The sequence below is a fragment of the Merops nubicus genome, unplaced genomic scaffold (genome assembly GCF_000691845.1).
Source record: "Merops nubicus isolate BGI_N331 unplaced genomic scaffold, ASM69184v1 scaffold4387, whole genome shotgun sequence".
Taxonomy (NCBI): domain Eukaryota; kingdom Metazoa; phylum Chordata; class Aves; order Coraciiformes; family Meropidae; genus Merops; species Merops nubicus.
In genome coordinates, this window is record NW_008622369.1 from 233,193 (window position 1) to 249,928 (window position 16,736).

Sequence of the window (16,736 nt, forward strand, 5' to 3'; positions counted from 1 at the left end):
TCACTAGACGTTTATCTCTTAAAAAACAGAAAAGACAGCAAGTCTGGCACCAGTCTGCAATGCAAGAAAGACCATGTGATACTTAGACACTTGTGTATTAGTTTAAAAATAAGCCAGATAAGCATGTGATGAGTGACAATTTTGTACTTGACCTTTACTTAAATAGCTCCTTTTCACAAAGTCCACACACATATCAAAAAAATTCCTAAAAACAAAAGCTAGAACCTTACTTCTCATCCCATGTCTTGAAGATAAACTCTAAAAACAAAACTCTACATGGTTGCTTTAGGAAAAATAAGAAGCATATGTCTGCAGGAGGAATTCAGACAAAGAAAAAAAAGGACTGAAGTCTTCTTGTAAATCAAGTTGATGAAATTCAACATGCTAAGTTACAGAGACAGAAGCTTGGGGTGTATATTTCCAGTGGGAATATTTCACTCTGTCTTGGAGGCGAGGAATTTGGAAATAGAGTTCCTCTTTCCTGAGGCTGAACAGGCCTGCAGGATTGCACAGGAAATGCTTTTAAGTCAGGAAATGGGGATGCATTCTGCATGGGATGGGGAGCCCTTAGCTTATGGTAATGCTTTTTAATGTGCCAAACCACAACACTCACCTCTGGAGTGAAGGTCTCCACCAGCGTTAGGCAACTGCACTAAGACACAGCGTATGTATCTAAACCCTTGTGGGGTTTTTTGTTGCTGTTGATTTAAGAATCAGAGAATCACAGAGTGGCTGAGGTGCGAAGGGACCTCTGGAGATCATCTAGTCCAAGCCCTCACTGCTCAAAGCATGAGCAACTAGAGGAGGTTGCTCAGTACCATCTCTAGACACCTTTTGTGGACCAGACCACCAAGCATGGGGAGACTCCACACCCTCTCCAAGCAACTTGTTCCAGTGTTCAATCATCTCTATGGCAAAAAAAAAAAGTCTTTCCTTACATTTAAATACAATTTCTTTTACTTCACTTTGTGCCTATTACCTCTTGTCCTCTCCCCGGACATGGAGAAGAGTTTGGCTCTGTCCTTTTTACCTTGCCCCCCACACCATGTATTTAAACACACTGAGAAGACTCCCCTGGGCCTGCTCTTCTCTAGACTGAACTGTCCCAGCTCTCAGTCTCTCCTCACATGTCAGATGCTCCAAGCCATTATCACCTCCACGGCCCTTCACTGGATCTGCTCCACTGTCTCTAAGCCTCTCTTGTACTGGAGAGCCCAGACCTGGACCCAGCCCTCGAGGTGTCTCACCTGTGCACAGCAGGGGGGAAGGACCACCTCCCACTCCCTCATCCTGCCCTTTGCTTCAAGGGCACATTGCTGCCTCATGTCTACCATGACATTTAATTTGTGAAAACAAACCTTAAAAATGTATTTTGCAGACTTTAGACAGAAGGCAATGAGATGTAAAAAGGAGCATTTCATATTCTAGGCTAACCTCACAGCAAGTTCTGTGCTTTACCTACAGATGTAAGATCTTGTCAGTGAGTGATGCCAGGTTTCAGAGGGAAGCTGTTATCTCATTCCTAGTACTTCAAATTATTTTAGGCATTTATAAATTTAGGCATCTTCCTCCATTCAGTGTATTCAAGGTGAAGACTTAGGTCTCAATTGTTCCTGATGTATGGACTTAATCTCCATAAAGGAGGCAACTGACAGTATTTCTGACAAGAGCACTAAATCATTGTAACAAATTGTGACTGAAAGAGGTTAAAAATGAACAACAAAAAAAAAAATTTACTTCTTACCACCACCCTTACAAGACAACAGCAATAACGGAGAAAATTTCTCTCTACCTGAAAACAATCAGATAACTAAACTTCATTTGTAAGGACAAATTCTGTTTTAAGGAACACTGACACAACCCCACCAACAGGACAGCCTGGTTCTCCACTCCTTGGCAGTAATGTGCCAAGAGGAAAGCACCAGCTTTCAGACTGGCAGCTGTGTCTGCAAGGAAGGAAATGAGCAGGAACCACACACAAACAGTTCCACTTCTCATCGTGTAAGCTCACAGTGCTGGGGTGTGTCACCTGGATTCACAGTCTTGCTGTAAGGACAACAAGATGAGTCCCTGAAGATGGAAATAAAGCCAAAGAGAACAGAACAGACAAAAAGGAGGTCTAAGGACCTGCCTTGACATGATGATATACACAAGCTGTGTGACTGCAAGTGTCACATTTAGGCTAAATCCATACAGACCTTTCATGCTTGTAAAGATGTTTTATGAAATGAGTCATGAGCTCCATCAGACTTCTGAAACTTCAGGAACAGTACTTGAAATACTGATGGCAGCTTCTACTTTTTACAGGCTGTCAAAAGCTTCATAGGCATACAGAGAAATACCTGGTCATAATTTTCTAGACACAGCACTCAGTGCTTATCTGACTGAAGCCTTCTGTGCACCTTACACAGTTCCTAAGCCTGTGAGGGGAAGGGAGTACAGCACACTTCCACAAGCCCCACTCCACAACACGGCACAACAGGCTCTCCTCAGATCTTCACTTCTGTATTTGTCTGCTTCTACTTGAAAAGAAACCAACTTCTAGCAACCCAAACCAGTCATGGTTCTCCAAGCCATTACATGATCAGTATCCAGTTGATAGAGGAAGGAATTACCTTTTTTTGGTCATAACTTTCCCCGCCCCAAATTTTGTAGTTCTGCAGGAGTGCAGAAACACCTCAGCATTTTGGGAGTTCTACTGAGTACCCTCACTTCCCAAAGCAGCAACTGGCAGACGAGTATGTTGATCCTGAAGAGACCAGAAACTCAGGAGTTCAACCTCAATTTCTACTAGCAGATACTTAGTAAAACATAAATTTCATTTATTGGATAAGACTGGTCTTGGTGCAATGGAAAAACCAAAACAACTAATCAAAATAAAATTTCAAGCAAATATTTCAACAGCTTTTTATTAAAGCCACCCTGCTGGGTAAAAAAAAAAAAAAAAAAAAAAAAAAAAAAAAAAAAAAAAAGCTGTGTTTCCACAAAAAATTTACAATTTTATTGCCTAAGTTCCACGACTAGGGGTAGGGGACCCTTCAAGTGCCTCTTTTAAACTTATTTATTCTTCATATAAATAATAGCTCTTCTAACATGCATCTTGTAGCAAATGCAAAAGGAGCTCAGAGATCTGCTCTAAGCACTTTTCTTGTTGTTTTTTACTATTTGAAGTGCAAATAAAACTATTAATTCAGTGTAAATTGTTTTTACAATTAGGGACCTGATTTTTATTTTAATCCTGTCATATTTCAAGAACAATAGTCAAGAATAATAATGAAAAAAACCATGCAAATTGTGAGGCTTTTCAATAACATTAACACAGAATTTTTCCATTTTCACTGAGAAAAAATTCAGCTCACCCAAAAAATCCAAAATTCAAAATGTATTTTCTAAACAAACAGATAAAGGAACATACGGTGCAATTATACCAAAGATAATCTAAGTGATCTTAAAAATAAGGACCTTGAAAGCTAACAGGCGCAAAATTAACAACTTATTTGAACTGCAGCATAAATATCTGAATTCAAGAGTGTTAAGTTTTTTTATTCCATACATAAAGAAGCCATATATACTATCATATATAAATCACCTGAAATATAATCTTGGAGTATGTTACATTGGAGCTTGTGTCTCTTATGTTATCTGCCAAGCATAATCTTGATACTCAACTTTTCATTTATTATTTTTGGGGGCTTATTTCAAGTACCTTTATTTGAGTAACTTTACTTTTATGCCACATACTGATTATCACAGCTAAAATACCCTATTCCTCCCTATTTCTGAAATCTATGAATTCACACAAGTCAAGGAGAACACCATAAAAAAATCCCTTTATGTATTTTGCTAGATAATGCCAAACAGAATTTTTGGAGCCCACCCATCTTACTCAGGGAAAACTATTTTTCCACTAATATTATCTCTAGGTCAAGTCTAAGAAGAAACTCAAGCAGCAGATGTTTCCCAATGCTAATTCTTCTTTTTACACATTCCTTAACACATTTCTTTGTCAAGTCTCAAAAAAATAAAAAGTTCCACCTTGACCTAAGAGGACACAAAAGCCACTTCAATCAGACCCTTTTTACAAGTTGTTCTCATTTTTAGTCACATTTAAGAAGTCATATCAATGTTAGCTGAAGAGATTGTTATTAGGCAACTCAAAGTGATCTGATTTTGCTGATGAGCAGTAAAGACACACGCACTTGGCTTTAAACACATTACATAACACTTTCAAGCAGATTATTAGAACTCCCCAAATTAAGAGTATGTAAAAGCACAGACATTTCTCACACTAGCATTCAGCAAGACAGTATTTTTTCACAACAATGGCTTCCCCAGTGCCTGTCTTGGTTTTCTAGTTTTGGGTTTGGGATTTTTTTTAATGTGAAAAGCAACACAATATCAATTATAAGTATGACCTATGAGGTTATTTCTCAGTATTTACTGTAAAATGAGAAATGAATAAAATGTTTCTCAGGATTCTGACCAGATTTCCCTTAGGAAAAACGTATGTGGGCGGTCGGAGAAGGGACACACATGAATGCTCCTCTCAACAAGGAGGAATTCATCCCCAACCTCAGAGAGCATATTGATGTCAGCATTACGGATGTATGCGACTGCAGACAATTTCAAAATGATCTCTTCTTATCCAAGCAGACCAGAACATGAAGCTTCTTGTGTGATCCAAAGCCACTGCTGTACGTAAGCAACTGCCAAGGCGGCAGGCAGGAAGTTGCCTCACACTATTGTGTTCTAACCTGGAAGCAGGTTCCAGGATTTTAAAGCTGTCCCAGTTTCTGAATCAATCTCCAAAATAATCAGGGATGTAGCATTGAAAGGAATCATCTGAAACTGCAGGAAACTAGATACAATAGTTACACAAAATGAAATCAAGCTTGTTTTTCCCCCTCACAACCTTTTTCCCCATGTAGTTTAACTTCAAAATTGGGAATGGTGTTAAAATTCTTGTTGTCCTCCTCTGGAGTGAGCCGAGTACCAGAACTGTGCAGTGTGGGAAGCCACCTAGTGACGAAGGAGCACAAATATGCCTGAAGCTGCCCAAATTTTTAATACCATGACGCAGTTGGAGCATGTGATTGCTGCTGTTTTTCTCACTGACTTGCAAGTTGTGTGGTGTACTAGAGTTCACAGAACTGCACAGTGATTTCTGGCAGCTTTTATGTGTCTTCCTGAATCTAAATAAACTGTGAAATAGCAAATTTTCCCAGGATGAGAAGTACAACAGTAAAAGGAAATGTATCAAAAAGTATAAGGAGAAGGTTTGATGGAAATGTTAAACTCATGATGGCACTTTATGCAGAAAATGTTAAAATTTGTGAGGCTGGGAAGAAATAACCTAAGGGAGGCAAATGTGCAAAAATGGAAACAATCAAAACAAGACGGTTTTTTTTCTAACTCAATGCAGAAGTCATTCAGCGGACTCAAAAGGGGAAGCTTCCACAAGCCAGAAAAAAATAGTTGTAGAATTTGTGTACTTCAAGAGTATTTCTCATATCTCAAAAACCGAGAGCTCAGAAAATAGCATGAATACAAGAATATTGCACATCAAGAATTCAAGGCCAGCAATGCCTAATGTGTACAAACAATGCATCAGAATGGTTTATGCCTATGGCAGAGAACTTTACCAACATGTACCTTCTGACTCCATGGGAAAACCTCCCTGCACGTGAACAGCGTGTGACTGGACTAGGCAAAGAGCTGATGGGATCATGCAGATTAGATGCCAATTTACTTTGACACATTGTCAAGCTGCACCATTGAAGAAACAGGTACAAAATCCATCATCATAAGAAGCAAGGAATGAAAAGTCTGTGTTCCAGCACAGTTGGCAGTACTAGCAGATAGTATGGAATTGCTGCTGCATGTAATTTTCAATCGCAGAATAATGCCAAAGAAACAACTATTTGCAGGAATAATCCTCTGGTGTCCTGTATCAGTAAACTTATTGAAGGACTGGCTGAACATTTCTTGGAACAGGACACAAGGTATGCTGTTCATTGAAAGTGCATTCTCCAGAGTCCATTCAAACAGCATTTAACAGCAGCAATGAAAAATACCACCAGAGAAGTGAATACTAGTCTTCAAGTCATATCACAAATGTCATCTCAACTGCAGGTACATGTTGTACTAGTGAAAATGTCATTTAAAGACCCTTTGAACTTTTAAAATTTGGTTTCTCTCAAAATTACTCCTGGCATGGGATCATGCTCGAATCCCTACAGGGAATTTTGAAAAGGATTACTTTGTCATTGAATCAAGACAGCACAACATCAGAGAAATTCAGATGCTGTAGCTAAAGGGCTTCACAAGTTCTGTACTTAAAATCCCACAGGTAGAATTGAAGTTCAAAGAAGAGAGTTCTAGCAGCGAAGATTCTGAAGATGAGAAAGTAGAAGAGTAACTGTGGCAGAAATCATGAAGACATGCAAAGCTGAAGGACAACAGTCATAAACCATAAGGGAAAAATTACCTTCTTTCAGGCAAATACTGAAAAATTTATAACCCAATTATATACTGAATACAGGTATATAATAAACTCACTGTGTATAAACAACTTTCTTTTTGTGAGGAATCATTTTGAATTCAAGGTCATCTTCCTTTCAGGTTAGCACAGTAGCAGACACTTACTCTAGAAGAAACTGCAAAACATCTCTACCATACTCAGTACTCAAAGCAGCCTTGTACAATACAGATCAGCACAACTGGCAGAACTACTGCATGCAACACTAAGAGAAACTGAAAATATCAACAGCTTCCACCTTCCCAGCAGCAGAAGGGAATTATTATACTGTTACACTGTTATATTGGATAGTCCAACAAAGCTGGCCAGGGATAATACTACTATGGAATGAGGAGGACCACAGCCGGCTCCACCAATACAGCCAAAGGGGTCACTCCTCCTGTCCACAGCTCTTGAGCTCAATGAGCAGTTCCCATTCACTGACACCAAAAGCTGGGGTTTTGGCACTGAAGGAAGTCTACCCTACAGAACCAACTGTAGCAAGCTTTGATCTTTGGGGCAATGCAGAAACCAAGCTACTCAGGAGGGAGGAGGCAGTTCTTTGCTCAACTCAATCCAACTACTTCCTTTTTTGTTTTCTTAAAGACCCCGCTTCATAGGCTGCTCAAGGAAACCAACTAGTGAAATGCCATTCTTCTCACTTGTTCTGCACGCGGAAGCATAGGTGAGCAGGGACGTTCTCAGCAGTGGGGACACAGAACAAGAGAGACACAGAGAACAGAAAGGACTACAGGCACAGCAGTTGGTGAGGTGAGAATATGAATCACGTCCATGTATGACACATAATACATTTTTTCCACATTGTTAATGACCATGCAGCACCTAGAGATTTTGTATCAGACTGTCATAAATAGTTTTATATTCTATTCTTCAGGTGTTTATTGTTATAATTGTAAGAAATTAGTAATAATTGAAAAAAGCAATCTTTCAGTATCATCAATGTACTCTTTAAATATCTAATTGGGAAATAATGACCTTGGATGGGAGTTACAGTAAGTTACAGTGGAAAGAGACCTTAGGCAAAAGGCCTGTTAAAACTATCTGTTGTAAACAACTATTTTTCCTTTTCCCTCTGCTACAGAAACGTGGTTTCTGCAAGCTTTGGAATACTAGCTTTTCAGATTTTATGATTAAAATTAAAATCCTTTCCATACAGATACACACAACTGTGCCATCTATCATTTTCACTATGTAAAGTATTTTGTGAAGCATGCCAAGGCAGAACAGTTTGATATCTGGTACATGCATGGTTGAAACACATGCTTAGTATATAGTATAGCTAGAATCTGAATATATACATGCAAATATTGATTAAAATACTAACTGAAAAGCCTAATGCAGAGGTTTTCTTTCAAAAACACATTATCTTTACAGACCTTATACCTACTCTGTTTTCTGAGGGTAACCGACATGATAGTCTCTGGCATATCATAGATGTCTGAGCTAAACAGTTATGAGAAGTGTCCATTTAAATATTATAAGCTAAGATAGGGCTAAAGTAATTGTATCACTTCCCATTTCCTGAGGAGTTAGCTCCAAGCATTTATCTTGAATTCAAGTGAAAGTAAATATAATATGTGGTAACATAATATTTAATTATACATAATAACCATATTATTATAATCAGAAGAAATACTGTTTTACCTCTCCAAGCATAATATTGAATGCAACTCAAAACATCTATGGATCTTGTATTCCAAAAATCAAAATCTTTTTTCAATTGCAGTGTCACTTGACTTATCTTGAAAAATTAAACATTAAAATATAGGAAATTATGTGTTATTAATAAGCAAACTAAATTAAGTAAATTGAAGATGTGGAAGTTATCCTTGTAAGTATTCAAAGATTCTTCCAAAATATGAAGAGATTTGTAATTCACACTCACTATTCAAGATGGAGACAGCAATATTTTAGGAGAGGATGGAAATGTTGAAAACACTGTGGTGCAGTTGGATAGACAAAAGTATATAAGCAGTTGCCAAAATCCCAAGTCTATCGCTGTCAAACAGTAGGCAATCCCATTTTTCACATACCAGAAAGATTTCCATTTTCCATCTCTATATGTATTTTAATCTAGAGATATCACTGTACTGGGGAAAAGATTTGAGTTCACATCAGTAAACTCAGAAAGCCAAAGAAATGGTGATGGTTCTGCTGAACTAATGAGATTATTACTGAAATATCCCAGGAATTACAGCACAGGAGGGCAACATTTTCACAAGCTCTCTGACTTAAGCCACAATGCCCTTTCCTGAGCAATCAAAGATATTTTAATGTGGTTTCAAGATTGTTCCTCCAGAAAACTCATCCCAGTTATAAAGGAGTTGGAGATGATGTAACTGCACAAAGCATTTTCAAAGGTGGATGCTCACGTGCAGATGATGTTTGTTGAATGCCACAAAAAGGTGGAATCTAGCTCAGCCACTTCAGTGAGCCAAACATCTGGGCAGGCCACACAGGCCACTACATGAGCTCAGGGACTTGAGATTCACCATTAGGGCCTTAAATAGCAATTTACTACCATAATTAGAAAAATTCTATTGCATCCTAGCTGATCTCCATACCACTTTGATAAATATCCATTTTAAATCACTCTCCAGACAGGCTTAGACGATGGTAAAAATGCAACTAATCATCACAGAGTGCTGCTTTACAATCCATGTCCACCTTGTTTCTGACCATGTTTCCCTTCCTCACAGGAGCTCCACTGTGCCAAATGCCAGTGTGGATCTGCAGGTGCTCTGTGGTACATGGGTCTCTTAAGAGAGCTGGAAGTAGGACTCAACACGAGCAGAAGAGCAGACCTCACTTCTGGAGAAGACACTGAAGTGGTACAGCACGGGCAGAGTATTGAGGGATCAGCTCTGCAAGCCAAAGCCACTGTGGCCATTTGGCATCTCAGTGACATAGCTGGACAAGAGTCAACCAGGGAAAACAAACCCTAAAAAAGACAGACCCTAAACCAGCCCTGCAGAGAGGGACTTTGGGGTACTGGTGGACAAAAAGCTGGACAAAAGCAAAAGCTGGACAAAAGCAGCATGGCCAGCAGATGGAGCAGAGAGGTGATTCTGCCCCTCTGCTCCGCTTTGGGGAGACCTCATCTGGACTACTGGGTCCAGCTCTGGAGCCCCTAACAGGAGGGACATGGACCTGTTGGAGCAGGTCCAAAAGAGGCCACAAAAATGATCAGAGGGCTGGAGCACCTCTCCTGCAGGTGACAAGGACAGGCTGAAAGAGCTGGGGTTGCTCAGCCTGGAGAAGAGAAGGCTCCAGGGAGACCTTAGGGTGGCCTTCCAGTACCTGAAGGGTCCCACAGCAAAGCTGGGGAAGGACTGCTTACAAGGGCATGTAGTGATAGGAGGGGGGCAATGGTTTGAAACTCCAGCAGGGCAGATTTAGAGTAGATATTAGGAAGAAGTTCCAGTGAAATACTGGAACAGGCTGCCCAGAGAGGTGATGGAGGCCCCATCCCTGGAGACATTCAAGGTCAGGCTTGATGAGGCTCTGAGCAACCTGATCTAGTTAAAGATGTCCCTGCTCACTGCAGAGGTGTTGGGCTACATGACCTTTAAAGGCTCCTTCAAACCCAAAGCATTCTATGATTCTAAACTTCTACAGACCAGTCTCCCAACTCTATGTTCAACAACATTCAGGTCTATGCCATGTGGCCCTGGGCCTCTGCTCCTGCACCAGAGCCTGGAAGCACCTGACTCGCTCCAGCACACTCAGATTAACAACTAGATCCATATTTCACTGATAAAAACTGTAGCAGCATCCTCAAGTGCTTCCAAGGACCTCAATATCTCTTACTGGAGTATCTTAGGCTGGCAAAGGAACAAATGCTGTTCTAAATGGCCTCCACACATCTGTCAGTGTACTGGCATCAAATAATTCCAAAGCATTAATTAGTCAGAAGAGGCAAATACAACCATGTGCATCTCTTCTTCATCTTGTTGTTGGTAAACCACTCATTTCTGAGAGGACACCACTGCTTCCATATGTACTGCCATATGGGAAAGCCACTGAGACTTCCTGCTCGTGGGACATCTCAACCAACTGCAGTGATCAAAGATATGGAATACGATCTGCTTTCAATTCTGAAAGTAGCCTTAAATATGTGCTCATTCAGTGAAGACTACCTACAGCACAACGAGTCCATGCATACCACCAAAGACACCTCCCAGGTACCTAGTTATTAGCCACCAAAAGTCAGGAGAAATCATCTAATGCTGCTAAGATTTGGAACGTGACTAAAGTTAATCAAATCACATATTTCAGATGTCCACATTAAAAAAAAATATTACAGACTTGGAAATATGTCAGTTTACAGCCTCTTTTTGGCACAATAAGAAAAAAAAAAAAAAACCACACCAAAAAAAACCCCAAACCACAAACAAAAACCAAGCAACAAAACAACCCAACAATTAACCAAACAGAATAACTACACTTTCATAGACATACAGTTCCATGCAACTTCATATACTCAATCCTAAACTAATCCTGACATGCAATATATAAAAGGTTAATATGTGAGCTCATACAAAGCCAAAATGCAACTCTTGGAGAAAATTCAATCTTCACACTCCCCAATGCATCATAAAACTGGAAAAGTTGCTTATTACAGAAAATTTTGATAGAACAGAATTTTATCCTTTCACAGTTCATAACCAGTGACATCCTCCTGCCTGGGAACATCAAGATTGACAATGGGACCTCTATACTATATTTTTTTACTATGAATTTTTGGTTAGTTGATTAATAAAACAAATCAAGTACTGTACATAGAACTAATTTTATTTTTTTTTTTTAATTCTTCTGCTAAATTCAGATCCGTCAGGAGCTCTCAAAGATTCTGAATGACCATCCGTGCAGAACTTCAAAGCACAGCCTAAAACACCCCCTCAAAACTAGCAAGAAGAATCAAGGACTTCTAAAGAAAGCACTACTATGCATGTTCACTCTCAACGTGAAGTTTGACAGCAAGGACCCTCCAATGAGAAGAAACTTTCTACTTCTTCAATATGGAGAGCACTAAGTTTTAAGTGTTATGCCTTAATTAGTATTTAAGACCCACAGCAGATCTGAAAACCTTTCTGAGATGGAGTAAGATGCTGATCTTCTGTAAGATGCTCTAGCACTACAGGAATAATGTATTGGGATTGGTTGGATGAGCAATTTAATTTTCATTTTAATAATGCTTTTAAAAGCCCTTCTCCCAAAGGAAAATGTTCACAGATGTTCAGACTGAGAACTAGACTGTGCTTCCACTGAATTGAACCATCCTCTCAGTACAACCATGGGTCTGTGTAATGTCTCAGAACAACACCATAACTCAGATGGGGGATCTTAAACATCTCCCAGTCCTCTGACCAGCTTAATAAGGGAACCTATGAAAGTAACAAGAGAATAAGACTATACGGAATTCATGCAGTGGCTTCAGATGAGAGAGAATAAAAGGACAACTTGGTGAGAGACTTGGCACTTTGAGTATGTTCACACTGAAAAGTCAGCATGAGTTGCACCAGGTCTTAGGTCTTTAGATAGCTCAATGCATGAGCACACACTTCTGTTTTCCTTCTGGTTTTGAATCCCCTGTACAATGTGTTTATTCTTCTCTAGCCAGCCACATCAGCAGTACAATACCTTGCCTGCTCCAGAAGGAAAGAGAGACAGACAGCTTAGATGGAGTACAGAAAGCTCTTCAGTAAACCTGTGTGCAAACCCACCCAACATTAAGTTCCAGTGTGGGCTCATATTCACCTCATGTCACACTCCTCCACTCTTGCTTCCCAAGGTATCCAAGCAGATCACAAATAAAACCTTATTGAAGAGCATGTGAGCAGTAGTAACTCGGATATACGGGAGCTCAGGCCATGTCAACAGCATAGATACATCAGTAACAGGCTGAGCTGCAAAGCAGAGAGCTCAGGATAGAGAATTACTCAATTAAAAGATGGAAGACAAAGTTTTGATCCCATTAAAAAGAGCTAAGTGGTTACATAGTGGGTACATAGGTTAAGGAACTGGCACTAACGAAGACAAGATCACGAGGAGAAAAGATTTTTCCCTAGACCAAAACGAAGTCGTAATGCAAAATGGATTTGAAAGCTTTTAGCTTTCTTACTTGAATATAACAGATGGAATAATCACATTAAGAGATAAGTGAACAACTTCATGCCTTTTCTTCAAACAGCACTTAACATGTTATTCTGCTACTGTTACCTGGTTTGTTCCAGTAAGATGGACCTGTACAATACACACTTAAGACATAAATAGAAGTGAAGGAAAATGAACCAAATGCCCTTAATTCAAAGCAGAAAATGATTTTGAAGGACAGGAACAAATCACTGTTTCTAGGTTTAGATCCATCAATATCACTGCAGAACTTAGCAAGGCAACAATCCAAGTTCTGCTAGGATCGCTGATTTGCTGCCTATTTTATAGAAAATAACTGAATAATTAATTTGAAAAATATTGACAAATGTTTTCTAAGTGATAACAAAGCAAATGATGCAGGAAGAACAAGTCACTCATTCCTTAGAGGAAAATGACAGATGTCAATCTGTAATGTGTCAGGAAACATGATTCCTTGAGCACGTGATGTAACATAGAATGGGACACTTGGTTAATTTAGAGGTCTTACACAACTGACTTGTTTGAGTTTTCCAGAATACTCTGGTCTTCTCAAGTCATATTTCACTCTATTCTCCATGAAATAAATATATTTTTCTGGTTCCTAGTATTTTTCACATTATCCTACAGTATAAAATATATATTCTATTGACTTGAGAACAGCAATAACTATTAAGCTAAGAAATTAGTGCCTGTAAATTATCAGGATCCAAAGAAAAGGTTTTCCATAGGTCACACCTTAGGGATATGTTAATTGTCAGCAGTTTGATCAACCTGGGAAATAATATCTTTACAACTCAGCATGAAAATATCTATAATCAAAATATGTTAAAATACTTTTTTTTTTGCAAAGGTTTGTTGCTCTCATCAGCCACCTAATGCCAAGCGTATATACCTTGTAGTATTCTTCTTGTATTAAGCTCTGTAGCTAGGCTAGCAATACCCTGGTATGAGAAAGAGCAATACATTGGCCCATCTTAAAAGCATTACTACAAATCAAAAGACATGTAGACAAGACCATGGCTCAATTAGTTCACAGCCTTGACAACATTTACAACTAGAAAAACATTTTAAGATTAGATTGTGATAATATTAATGGAAAAGAAAAAATGATACCGTCTGAATATTAGACACAACCAAATGTAAAAGAATGCTTTGCTTATTTTTAATCATGAAAAGGATTTTGATCTCAAGGGCACAAACAAGTTGTCAACAGGGAAGACAATAAGGGAAAATTTAGATTCAGAGAACACCAGAAGGGCTCTTATCCAGACTTCAAAAACAATCAATGCATGAAACTGCAGTTTAAAAAGGTATTATAATTTCAGCACTCTGACAACATGTCATCCATACGTTCACTGTAAGCCAGAGGAAGAAGTAACCTCACCAGGCATTGAACTGGTATCCTCACCTAAACAGCACACGAGGTTTTACAGCAGATTCGGAAGGCAACATTGCTTAAAGACAACAGAGAGAGAAAGAGGATAGTAGCAAAACTCATTAATTAATTGTTTATGGAAGTGCTAGACTAAGCTCAAAACAAAGGGAGCTAGGATCTACTAGATATTTTTTTTTCTCTCTAGAAAGTACATTCACACCTACCTGGGACGCCCAGAGCAATGCATTTTATATGTAACCACCTGGGAAATTACTACATAAATTGGAGAAGATGGGAAAACCAGAAGAGGACTTATGGGTGGGGGGAGATTCTTTGTTTTCTTTGGTGTGGTTTTTTTTTGTCGTTGTGGGGAGGTTTTGTTTCTTTGTTTTTGTTTTAGGAAACTGACCAAGTGGGAGATGACCAAGTCGAGTTCAGAAAATGGAAAGCATCAGGAGAAGAAAGATTAAAACTTAATTCCTCAAAGCACAACTACAGAACAGAAAAATGCTAGTTTTATGGAGTTTTATGGAGAAATGGGCATCCAGAATTGCTTGATAGGCAGAGGGTAGTTTATTCAAACAAAAAAAAAAGGCTGGAATATGAGCATGATAACCCTTTGCAAACATAGTAGAGTGGCAAGAAGCAAATAACCATCTAATTCAGCCATTAATACATCTGGGCTGACAATCAGGTCTTTACAGATCTTGATAACATTTCCAGATTTTAATAACATTTACAGATCTTAATGAGTTACTAACGATATTCTGGAACTGCCTTCTTACACAACCAAAGGTGCACAGGAAGCAAACTCTAAATTATTTTTTCTTCTCCAGTTTTCTTAGAACTTTTGAGAGAGTTAGATGAACTTCCAGAGAGGACTGCATGATTGTACACAGCTCTGGAGAAGCAGAAGTCTTGTGCCCAGATAAACAGGGATTTATTTTCCAGAAAGAATACCATTTAAAAACCTTTTATTATTTTACCCTGCCTAATTATGCATAACTTAAGTGTCACACACCAGGCCTGCAGAAAGAGCTACACTGAACTCCTTGGCAGTACTGAATGTTTTATAAGTTTGGAAAATCCTTACCCTGTATTGATGGAAATTATTTCTATCAGTGGATTCTTCCTAATCTTTGGCAAATCCAGTCGTGCTCCCCCCAGACGTTTTCCATTATCCTTTTTCTGACCCAGAAGCCTCACAGAATGACCTTCAAATGAAGCACAAAAATGCAGTCAATACAAAGCACAAGTCCAATCATACTTGTGATTTGCTCTTCTGAAGAAGTAGTGTTTATACATCAAAGATTGAAAATGAGATATAATAATGTATTTCCACCATCTGGAGCATTTAAAAAGAGACACTGACAGGTAAAATAAATCATGTTAAAATGAACACATTATTTTGTCTAATTATCTTTTCACAGTAGTGTTTTCTGGTTTATTCAATTAAAATTATCTAAGCAGTTTAATTTTGAGATTCTCAAGCAAATATCAACATAGCAATATTTAAATATGCTGTATGGCTGGATTAAAATATTTTTCCTCAAAATTTCAATCAAACCTGAATTAGTAGGTAATGAACAGCTAAATACTTTTTAGCTTGTTATACAGAGAACCAACACATTTCAGGCAAAGCTACCCAGGTCTGTAAGTCTGAGGGCAAGTGCTGGGAACCATATCCTGATAACAAGTTCCTGGCTAAGCTGACTACCAAGATTTACACCTTATGCCTCCCACACCAAGGAGACCACAGGTCAGAAAATTCCCTCACAGCTCCTTTTGTGAAGCCAGTAATAACTCAGACAGTAAAATACAAATACTATCACAAACTGCCTACAACAGTACATCAGCCATACCACACAAAGTCCTATATTTAAAGAGCATAAATGACAGGCTTCCCTAATAAAATGAAGTAAGATCTAACAATGAAAAATAAAACTAATTAAGTATGTATTATTGCAACAGGTAGTGTAAAATGTGTCCAGGTTATAAACATAAGATTTGTACCATTTATTCCACAAAGCCTAGGATAGGAAGATAAAGGACAGGAAGGAAAAGCTAATAATAGATACCTGAAAAGATGTGGAAAGTAACCACTGCTTGGAGTGGAGGAAAGAAAGTATGCACCTGTTGAAGCTGGAAAACTCTCTGACAGTACACAAAACCAGAGCTACAATGTGTCAAATAATTCAGAAAAGAAACAACTTACCCTAAAAAGAGAAGGAGACAAAAGCAAAGCATGAAACTATGAAGTACTATCTGAGATACATCCAGCACAGCAAAGAAGATATCAATTCATATCAATTAAAAACCCTGTTCAACCAAATCTCCTAACTCACACACTACCAACAGATATTTCCAAGACTAGTTTACCCCTCAGTTAAAGTCCTTCTGCACTACCTGCTCAATGAGTCATTAATTAGTTTTTAATAATATGGTGTTCATACTCTTAATTTCTGTGATATGGCAAAAACAGCCTGGAAAACAATTCCTCTTTGGAATACAATCTTTCTCAGGGGTTTATTTTGTGGTGTGTTGGGTTGGGTTTGTGTGTTGTTTCTTCTTGTTTCTTAGAGATACATAAAAATTCTCAAACCAAAATGTGATGTCATGAAGAAGTGAGCAGGACTGGCCTTATTTGTAACACTTAATACTAAGGTAGACATTGTAACATCAGCAGGA

At 38.6% G+C, this 16,736-nt stretch overlaps 1 protein-coding gene across 1 annotated transcript in view; it reads right to left on the reverse strand.

Annotated features, from left to right (window-relative positions):
* Window positions 1-16,736, reverse strand: part of CDKAL1 (CDK5 regulatory subunit associated protein 1-like 1) — a gene marked incomplete at its 3' end in the record, with an annotated part of 265,833 nt that overhangs the window by 214,311 nt on the left and 34,786 nt on the right. The window contains exon 4 of the mRNA XM_008944761.1: window positions 15,142-15,262. Coding sequence (XP_008943009.1) covers window positions 15,142-15,262 — 121 coding nt within the window. The remainder of the gene's footprint in view (window positions 1-15,141; window positions 15,263-16,736) is intronic.